The 11,179-nt window shown below is 40.1% G+C and overlaps 1 protein-coding gene across 1 annotated transcript; it reads right to left on the minus strand.

Moving 5' to 3' along the window:
- Positions 1–1,035: 1,035 nt before the first annotated feature.
- Positions 1,036–10,113, minus strand: LOC146987725 (protein phosphatase 1 regulatory subunit 12B-like). The gene is made up of 7 exons (XM_085777047.1): positions 9,768–10,113; positions 4,314–4,330; positions 4,088–4,226; positions 3,420–3,521; positions 2,933–2,983; positions 2,771–2,821; positions 1,036–1,142 (listed from the first exon to the last, which is right to left on the minus strand). Exons 1-7 carry the CDS (start codon positions 9,867–9,869, stop codon positions 1,056–1,058), a joined length of 549 nt encoding a protein of 182 aa, XP_085633173.1. The 5' UTR covers positions 9,870–10,113; the 3' UTR covers positions 1,036–1,055.
- Between the last annotated feature and the right edge of the window lie 1,066 nt (positions 10,114–11,179).

Genomic DNA, 11,179 nt, shown 5'->3' on the forward strand with positions numbered 1-11,179 from the left:
TGAATGAACATATAGGTTCAGCCTCTATTTGTGGCTCTTCATCTGCAGATGTTTGCCTAGTTGTCATGGAAATACATTCTTTTTTCATCTTCTAGCACTTCTCATTCACATCAGTTAAACCTTAAAAGCTGAGCCTCAAATTCCAGTGATAAGGATCACGTCATAGGACTGAAAGCTCCTGAAGAGCCACACAAATGCCCCTGAGGTGGGATTGTTCTTCATCATTACTAAAGCCAGTGATGATGAGCTGATAACAGATTGACTGATTGATATTTTACATGCAACACGATTATATTTTGCTCTAGTGTTGACAGTTATGAGGCATTTTCTATGTCTGCGATCACATTCCATGCAGCTGATTGTTTTCATATTGCAGGTTAAGAGGAGAGGCTCGTCGTCTATGACATCATACTTCAAGGTAAAGCTCTTAAATCAAAAATGACACTCCCACATTTTTGTAAAATGTAGCTCATCCATCATCCGCCGTCACCTCTGATACATAGCTCAGAGCCGGGTTTCATGGTCTGCATATGGAACAGACCAAATATTGCAGTTTCCATGGCGATGTCGCTGTGGCCAAACCTGCAATATTTTATCCATTTGTGCATTCAGGGATATTCCTGATATGATTGTGCAGTTTTATAAATGGCTTCCGTGGGTATAAATGAAATAAACACAAGAACTGGACATGCCGGCATTGATCTATATATATTGAAATATTTAAGGAATATACAGTATAAAATTTAATATATTGTATTTTCTGTCTGGAAATGTGTCACTTCTTTAGATAAATTACATTTGACACCTGATGTGAAGTGTGTCCTTGGCTCTGCTCATGTCAGTCACTCAACACACAGTGGAAAAGCAGCCTGTCTTAACACAACGAAACAAAAACAAAATAATGGACTCAAGTTGAACTCCAAAAATGACTGATTACTATATACATACATTTTTCCTCAGGACAGGATGAATATATATAAAAAAAGACACATACACAGTGTACAGAGATAAAAAATATGGCTTCAGGTATCCGTTTCTCCGCCCTGTGTCCTCTCTCACTTGGATAATTTGGTGATGACACGGATTAAAGCTCCATTTTCATCCTTCAGTCTCTGGTTCTCCATCTTAAGATCTGTTTTAACCTGCAGAGAGAGAACACGAGAAAACTGAGGTGGACACAGAGTAAAATTATCTTCCAGTCCAAGTTGTTGGCTGTCCTGAGAAGAACAAGTATATATATTGAACATGTATAATATCATTTTTATCATATGATAACCAGACAAATAATGTAACATGTTTCCATTATTTATATTTTGGGTGAATTCATAGTTTAGATGTGGTTCAGGTACTGAGGGTTCATGAGTAATGTTTCTTCTTCTCATGCATGAAATTTTGATTTCTGGCAATAGCAGCAACTTTAAGTTGCTGCCTCAGGATAAGTTAGTTACACTACTGCTTCACAAACAACACCGGTAATATTACAGTAGTATACACTGAGAGATAGTAAGAGGAGACAGTTTACATGTACTGTACTTGCTTCATCTATCAAGATGTGAAGTTGATTAGTGCAGTTTGAAAACTTTGAATTGGGCATACTGCAGTTACTGCTGTAAGTATTGCAGACCAGTTATGAACATGTTTCCTCATCTACAAATGAAAGCTACATTTTCTTCCCCTTCCAGATAATCTCAAAGACTTTTCCAAAGGGAACCATGGCAGCAATGAATGGAGCTATTTCACTTTTACAACTTCTGTCTCTGCTGCTGACTCGTCCAGGGAGGAAATTTACTTTGTAATTATTTGTTTACCTTTATAAGGAAGTCCCATTGAGATTAGAAATCTCTTTTGCAAGAGAGGCCAAGACCAAGACCAAGCCATATAAAATCACCACGTAAACAACAAAACAATATGATCAGCTACTCAGTCACAGTGGTCACTCCAGGAGAACAATGACTATGATAGTCTGAAAATCATAAATGGATATTGTTTTTAGTTTATCATTGAGCCAGGTCTCTGTTTTAGAACAGCTAAGATAACGACACACCTGAGACATTTTCATATGAAAATGTGGTGTCAAATTTAAATCCACATGATATTGTAATAAGATCTTCTTCTTATTTTTTAATTAATATCTTTTCTTTTCTTTTTGTTTTTGTTTTTAGTAAATCACTGTACTGAGCTCTGTTCCTGCTGCGGCCCTGAGAGGTGATTAATCTGATCCAGATGGGCAATTTGTTATAATAAAATAAATACAATGGCTTACAGTATACACACACACACACACATACAATTATTTACACTCAGATTCACTGACACACAGACACAATTGGATCAGACTTGCTCATTTAAACACGCACAACAGAGCTCCTCTGTTTTCAAAGGTCTATTTTCAGACCATGTTTGCTCAGACCTCTCGTTCACAGATAACAAGAGCTTTTTGTTTGCGACCTCTTGGGCATAACACAGCAGACATTTGTGGTTGTTGGACTGCAGATGAATACTGATGGCTCGCTCGCTCGCCACAGCGTCAGAGTGCTCACACATTCCTCAGCCAGCAGAGCATAATGGTGACAAATGATGTCACCCAGAACCACTGTAACCAGAGCAGCTAACACCGTGGCACCAGGTCCCACAGACACTGTGGACTGATTAGATCTTATTGTTTTTTTCTCCCTTCAAATCAAATGATCAGAACTTTCTCTGTTCCTGCTACATATTCGATTATTACGATTTTTAATTGAGGTGAAAGTATAAAAAGTGTTGACTATACCTTCAGCTGTTCCTCCATATCTGTTATCTTCTTTTTGAGACTCAAGCTTTCCTGTGAAGAAACATATTCAACAAAGATAATTTAGACAATTTAACTGACATCATTTTGCCACCAGGACTGCAACAGTGCATCTTTAGCGTCACTACAACGTTGGGTTCATACCTTTTTTTCTGTCTCGAGCATGTTGGAGCCACAATCTCCTGGCCTCCCCTTCTGCAGCAATGAAAGGTTGTTATAAAAAAGACTATAGCACAATTTGTTGAAGCTGTGTCAATATGGGTCTCACAAGTGTCTGATACAAAACATCCAATATACCCACAGTCACACACACACACACACACACACACACACAGAATCTATTATTAGTTGGGAAATGATTCCCCAAATTCAAAACCTGGGGCCTGACAGCAATAACACTGCAGCTTCCTTGTATAACCGCCATCTTTCATGTCACATTTCTCTCAGATAGCATTATTGCCAGGTGTTTCACACGATTATGTGAAAGACATTTGTGCATGTAATGATGAGAAAAAACAGAATGATATGCCGAAACTTTGAGTAACTTTTTCATTTCCCTGCTTAGAAAACTTCTCCTTCACTTCATAAACACCCATGAGTCTGGACTGGGCACAGGACTGTGGTACCGTACCTGGGCTCTCTGCAGCTGGTCCTGAATCATGACCAGTTCCTGTTTACTGGTTTCCAGCCTGGACTTGAGCCTTTGATTGGTGGCCAGTGCCTTCTCATACATCTACAAAATATGCACACACTGGTTAGGATTAGCAAAACACTGTTTTTTTTTTCTTTTTTGTTTCATGTTTATCGGACCGATTTGTACCAAATTTTGTACAGACCGTTGGGATGATCTGTGGAACTCCGAACTTGTGTTGTAAATCTAGGGTCAATCAAAGTATTTTTCTAAAAAAAATATGCAACATGCAGTAGCCTACGCCTACCACTGTGTAATTTCAGAACTGAACACAGAACTGGGAAATGTTATGCTGGCAGCTTCATATGACTGCATTAGTGAGATACTAAATATTCAATCATAAAAACAGAATTCACTATTGAATAAAACAGAAACTAACAACTGATTATTGGACTTAGTGCTTTAGCAGATATTTTTCACACATTTATTTTCACTGGACTTAACCATCCTGTGATGTATGCCTTTTATCAACTCTGTAAGGCCCCATGATGAGGGGCCCTCACTGAAAAGTCAACGCTCTTACAGTAAGTTGTTAAGTTTCTTTTTTCTTGAAATCAACAACAGTCAGTAGATATGAAGGACATCAACATTTGAGCTGCATCACCTGCCTTTTTATAGTCATTGTTTGCTGTCTCTTCTTCTGCTTTTTTCCTTGCAGACAATCTGTTCTCCCTCCGCAAGAAGTAGGACTCAGCGTGGTTTGTTGCTTTGTCATTGGAAACATCAGGCGAGCCAGAGGAGTTTAACCTGAGAGTACGAGAGAGGTAGGCAACTAAGTTTAGCTCTGTTACAGATCATTTATTAGTCTTGTGAATTAAATTAGATGAAGCCTACCTGGACAGTCTCTCGTGCTGAAAGAGAGGAGACATGTTTTAGAACTGGCTGTTATCTGACCCAAAAATACAAATAAATGCAAATTAACAGTGACAGCATCAAGTTTTGTGAGGATATCCCTGATTAACTTAATCAAGGTTTCAACTGAAGTTAACCCCAATTAAAACCTTACATGGCATAAACAAGCCATTGGCCCCCATCTTGACCTCATCCTCTGCTTCAGGACGAGCTCATTACAGCATTATAGTTGACATCACACAGCTTGACTTCATTTGTTTGACAGGCTATTTGCTCCTGATGTGGGATTTATTAAGTACAACATGGAATAAAATCTACAAATGTGGTTGTTTGTGTGTGTGTGTGTGTATGTGTGTGTGTGTGTGTGTGTGTGTGATATTGAACATTTCCTTTGCGTAATATCATAAACAAACAGCTATGTCCCCCACACAGGACATATTTCATTACGTGTGCAATGTAAGCGAGTACATTCATCATCAACTTGAAAGTAAGTATTACGTAACAAAAATATCTTGTTAGTGGACTCCTGTCCACTTTATGAAAGAGGTTTTCTTAAATTTTCCTCAGTTTTCCAAGAAAAGGTTTATGGCCGTCTGAGACAGCAGGTCAAGTTAAAGAAGGAGAGAGGAAATGATCCCTTAAATAAACTGACAAGCACAGATAACTAAACACATCCAAAAAAGGTAATAGCTCTGGCAGTGGCATTTGGTATTTGTTCATTATTGCCTTTTAAAGATGAAGGGGTTATAGAGTCTGTGTGCTGACAGATGTTCAAGCATCATTTCAAGTCTTTAAACTCCACTGCTTAAAACCTGATTAAAGAGACAGGCTTCCTGAGGAGCAACAGCACTGGTTGTTTCAGTGAGTGCCCCAAAACCTCATGTTATTTCATTATGATGATTGACAACAAAAGTGAACTTTTGTTTCTAAACCCAGCAAAACCTTAATTGTATGTAATTGTAAAGCTGACTTATTTTGATTTGTGTTGGTTATGTTGGCTATAGTCCTTACTGCAGGCGGCCCCAGTTCGAATCCCGCATCTAGCCGTCCCCCACTGCCTCCCATTTCCTGTCTCTCTCAATTCTCCTGTCCATTAAAGGCAAAAAACCCCCCAAAAATATACTAAAAAAAAACATGGTGTCCTGCTGAGAAGAGCAACAGATCAAATGTTGCTATGTGTCTTTGAAGAGGGCTAAAATTGATTTTTAATTTATCTGGAGATGATTTGGAAAATTGGAAGGAATTCCCATCAAATGCACACAACTTACTAAAAGTAGGTACATTAAAGCCAAAGTCAGTGGCGGAGTGGGGCACCAAAATCTACCAGGAAAAATCTGACTGCACTGGCCCACCATCAGCCCAAAGCACACACACGCACACGCACACGCACACGCACACACACACACCATTTACATATTTCTGTACCGCTCAAACAGAGCTGGGACAATAAGACGGCCTTATGTCACATTCCATATGGGTGCCAGAAGCAAAAAAAAAATGTGGGTGAAACAACTTAAAGGATAATTTCCGTTTTTTACAACCTGGACCTTATTTCTAGCATAAAATACGATCATTTACTCACCCAGACAACTTTGGTGTCATTTGGAGTCGTTTTGATGAAATTAGCCCCAGTGGAGCACATGATAGTGTATCATAACAAAATATTGGCGAAATGAACGAGCCCCAGTGGAACACATGATAGTGTATCATAACAAAATATTGGCGAAATGAACGAGTTTTGTGGCAGATAACTCGTTCTCGTTCATATTTAGAGGCTGCGTGCCCCGTGTTCTCGCATTATACAGATATATGCACCACTCCACTGGGGCTAATTTAGTCAAAACAACTCCAAATGACACCAAAGTTGTCTGGGTGAGTAAATGATCGTATTTTATGCTAGAAATAAGGTCCAGGTTGTAAAAAACGGAAATTATCCTTTAATCTGTCTAGTCTGGGCAAGGGCTAGCCTAGAAATCTAGCTGCACCCTAGCAGCAGCAAATGCTCCGTAGGTGGGTCTAGAAACGAGCCATAGGAACTTTTTGAGTCTCGAAGACCGTTTGTTCACCAATCACAGCGCTCTATCTGTTTAGAGAGTCGTTGGGCGGGCTTAACGCGATGACGACATACATTTTAATTGGCTTGTCAGGCTAACGTCATCCTGCTCTTTGCTCTGATTGGTCGTAGTGCTACCCTATTGGTGCAGAGGCAGTTTGAAAGACAGCCTTCATCCCGCCCCCTGGATTGAGCCGAGGCTAGGCAAGGGCATCAGATTACTTTGAAAAGTGGTGGGGACAATGACCATATGCAACCCCCCTCCCCCAAACACGGGTCTGTCAGTCACTCTGCTCTGCTGTAAGCCGAGGAGAAAACTTTCCTTGTATCCTACAACCTTAATCCAATGAGGAGAGAGAACGGCATGAAGGGCTGTGTGTACAGCCAAGGGATGCGCGTGAATGTGGTGACGTAGGGACGAGGGCGGGGACTGCTAACTCCATCGGCTGACAGGAAGTTAGCCAAAACCACCGGATCGCTTACTTCTGCTTTAAATTATAACTTGTAAATAACGTGACTCACGGGCAGGACAGATAAGCTTTGCTGGTTGGCTTCCGTGAGTCGTTCTATTTTTAGCCGTAGCCGCTAGTTTAATGATAACTTTATCAGTAATAGACTAGCGCGTTTCCCATTTCCCATGAGGCTTTGCGCCATTCTACATTAATTTAAGAACAAACAAACAAATTAAATTGCTGGTTATTTTATATTTGTGGTCATGAAAGTTCTGTAACATCTGAACAAAAAGAATTAGATAAAGATAGGAGGCTAAACAAAAATCATTTAGTAGGCTGGATTGATGAGAGTCTGCGTCACTATCGCAACCATGAGTGAGATGTAGAGAGACAAGAAGTGGTATAAATAATGGTTGGACCATTGATGTTAAGTAATCCAAGGAAACCTTGGAGATTTTCATGAGAACATAATCGATTTACATTAGCCTCAACTCAATGAGGATGGCCGTAAAAGTCACACAGCTGCGCAGGTCACAGAGCAACCATTGCTGGTTCACATGAGCTTACTGGCTCACCGGGAAGTTTCCTGGTCGTGTCGATCATAGACCATAAACAGTCAAAAGGTATTTCTTATCCATTTGTATGGTGAATTGGTGTAAGACAATCAACTGTTTCAACACTTTCTTACTGTTCCAGGTTCACGTGATCTGAATGAACCCGGCTTAAAGTTTATGCGTCACCAACCTGTGATTCAGCACCATCATCTAAGTCAGTGGACACTCATTACGGCACAAATGTTGACACCACAGAGGTTGACTTCATCATTTGTTTGACAGGCTGTCTGGTCGTGATGTGAATGTAACCCTCTCAAATAAACATCTTGAGTATATACACACCAAAGTGCACCAAGTGATTTTAGCCATGTTATAGCAGAGTGGCAGATGGAAATGTCAGCCTGACGGACAATCAGTCCACAGATAAAACATCCTATTAGCTCTGAATGGAGTGCCATTAAATCTGGTACAAACACCAGACTGACTTCAAATTTTCATCTGGTGTCATTATCAGAAAACGGAAATTACATGTGTGTACTTTAGTGACCTGTGAGAGTAAATGGCACTCCCATCAGCCTCTTCTGTATTTCATTATTTGGTGAATTCTACTACTGATGGTGAACACACACACACTAATTATTATTCCCATCCCTGAATGTGTTCAATACATCAATTATAAGACATGATTTAAAAGTTATTACCACCATCACTGCTAACAATCAATATGTACAGTGTAAAAGATGTTTTGCTACATTAGCTTGCACTCAATTACTTATAGGCCTATATGATATGCAATTACTGCTATGCAACCTTTAGTATTGCACTCTACAATTCAAGACATGAAGAGAGACTATCATTTAAAACAATAGCACAAGATGTGGCCGGTGACCAGTGTTTGAACAACAGGTCCAACATAATCATGGAGACGCCAAATGGATTCTAGTAAAGAAGAATCTGGGCTTTAAGTTACAGCCACTATGTGTAAACACAGTGATATGTCTCTGCTCAGACATTTACAAGATCTCTGGAGCTTCACCAGACTCTGATGTCAGCTCCTTTAAAGCTCTCTCTGGACACTTGGATATGCTTGGTAAACGGTCATTAATGATATACAGTGCACAGACTTGGAAAAAGCTCTGGTTTAGATTAAGGGACATCACATATAAACAGATGCTGACGGTGAAGTGAGTCTTTGTGACTGTGTCCAATGTATGTGAGTGTCTCCGTCACTAAGCTGTCCTCCAGTCTCTCCAGATCCCACGGGGGGAACGTCTTGTCGGCAAACCAGCTATTCCCAAGTGGAAAATGTGAGCTTCCCGTAGGACTAGCGGAGAGATAAACATCCATAAATACTGCGTCTTAGTTCCCACAAGCCAGTCCTGAGCACTCTATCCCTCCTCCTCTCTGTTCTATGTCATCCTGTCTTTCACCCCACTGCTTCTTTCTCTCACTCTCTTCTCTTCCTCTCTTCCTGTCTCCCTCTTTCTCTCACACACTGACGTCCTCCATGTCTCTCCATTTATCTTTCCCGAGCGGATTCTTAGTTTACATAAACAGATAAGGCTCTCTGCTCATTATGACTTTGCCTTGGTTTCATTTTCAAGTTTTGTTCCTTTTTGTTCACGCATATCAACGCACAGTTTTTGTCTCACAGCCTGAGTGAGTTACCAGAGGCCTTTGGAGGCATATCAAAATGTCAGAGTAGATTAAAAGAACTTAATATTTCCTGGGTTGTCTGTTACCTGGGGTCCTTTAAAAAGCATTATCTAACCCAAAAACATGTGTATTTAGTTAAACGATGGAGAAAAGTCTGTATCATTCAGAACAGCATGATATGGCAGATGAATAATTTAATGATAAAATCTACCACTAATATAATACCACACCACTGATTGTACAGTAACCTCTCTAAAGTGGATTATAAAAAGATATACACGGTAGCTCATGAAATCTCATGAAATGATTGTGACCATGTGATTTATTTTTGATAGATAAAGTGTATATCTTCTCAAAACTTTATTATTAACCTTTATAATAGGAATATAAAGAGGAATGTGAGGAATTATTCCAACTTTAAGGGGAACCGTGTGGATATACCATATAGAGAACAAGAGTCAGCAGAAGTAATTTATAACATCACATAATTTTCTGCTCATGGCCAAATCATAAATAAAAATAAAGATAACTTTGAATTGCATTAGCTCTCAAGGCTGTTTGGCAAAGCACACAATACAGACATGCAGAAATACCTCTGTGGCTTGTTACAGAGACATTTGTTTGACAGTGAAGGAACTTTAATGTTGTTTGCATTCTGTCAGCTGTGGCATTTCCTCCCTCTAAACAGGCAGTGGAAAGACTGAAGACAGTCAGGCCTTACCCTCAGGCTCTTGCCGGTGGCAGTGGAAGAAACTGGAGAGGCGTCAGAGAGCGTCTTTCTGATGCGTAGCTGATCTTTGCTGTGAGAAAGTAGAGATGACATCGCTCCTGAGCTTCTGTAAGACACCACATGCAGCTGCAGTCTCCAAAAGTACTGAACTTCCAAAGATACTGTAAGTCAAACACAAAGAAACTCCAAGTAAGGTGCCTGTGAACACGTCTATCATCCACTGATGTCAGAAGCAGAAGTGGCTGTTTTCTTAGTCAAAGTGAACGGCTCAACTGTGATCTTCATGTGATGGTGAGACATTGCATATCTGATGAGAGTGGAAGAACAGCACAAGTGTGAGAGCTGTGGAGGAGGCGGTGGGCCCGACCGGGGAGGAGGCGGGCTGTAGTGTGTGTGTGTGTGTGTGACAGTGGACACAAGGATTTGACAGCAGTATTGTTCATAGGGGCTCTGAAGGGATACAACCATTTCAGTAAAAAGCGAAAAAGTAAAGCATCATTAGTCAAATAAATAAAGTTTTAACAATATTTCTGTATTTAATTTTCCTCTATGTATATTACTTTAATTCATAAGGAAACATGTGACAGCATGAAAGCAGAAGTGAATTTAAAAATATATGCGGTAGCTAGGCCCATGTGGGTTTGTGTTAGTGTGAGATAAATATGGTCAGGTGTATAAATACTGGTGGGGTTAAGGCTTGGGGTTAAGATCTGTGGTTTGAGATCTGTTGAATTTATTGAAGCTGGGAGCTGCTTGTGTTGATATTTAAGAGCTCACATACCTCTCTGAACATATTGCATGACACAGTTGAAACAGGTCATTTGTTTGCAATTTATTCCCCTAAAAAGGGAATCTAATGAGAGGAATGCACTTTCTGTGGTTTACTCGTGTTGCTAAATCTTACGGAAAGAGACAAATATAGTTGTCTAAATGTTTGAAACTTCACAAGTGTCAGTGGACTCAGGTGCATCATTTTATGCCTCTTTTTTCTCCCAGTTTGCCTAATTGTTTCCACTGTGCTGGCTGTCAGACCATGTCTCCTGTGTGCAGCCCCTGGTCAGCTGCAGTCTGAACTCTCTGATTAAAATAATTTCATTACTTTCTATTCCAACGATACATACACAGGTGTTCTTACACTCGATTTTAGCAGAAAATATATTTTTTCCTGGTGGACAGGCATTCATTTTGATCCACACATCCACAGGAGTACAGGTTATGTGTAAACTGCCATGGGCTCTTGGTTATGCACCTGTGCCTCAAGACACTGTGGTTGTTTTAGCTTAACCACACCTGTCGGCTCTCTTACTTTGGCTCCCTCAACCATACTTTCTACCTGGTGTGGCCTCTTGTTTCCATCTGGCACGTCAAGCCCTGGCTTACTTGTTTTGTCCAGAGAATTTAAT

This window comes from Trachurus japonicus, chromosome 5 (genome assembly GCF_045865225.1).
Source record: "Trachurus japonicus isolate A0001 chromosome 5, Traja_1.0".
Taxonomy (NCBI): domain Eukaryota; kingdom Metazoa; phylum Chordata; class Actinopteri; order Carangiformes; family Carangidae; genus Trachurus; species Trachurus japonicus.

Coding starts and splice junctions, on each gene's coding strand:
- LOC146987725 (XM_085777047.1), bottom strand. CDS start 9,869: ATGTCATCTCTACTTTCTCACAGCAAAGATCAGCTACGCATCAGAAAG. Junction 3,522..4,087: donor CAAACAATGACTATAAAAAG/GCAGGTGATGCA, acceptor CATATTTTGTAG/ATGTATGAGAAGGCACTGGC. Junction 2,984..3,419: donor ACCAGCTGCAGAGAGCCCAG/GTACGGTACCAC, acceptor TCATTGCTGCAG/AAGGGGAGGCCAGGAGATTG.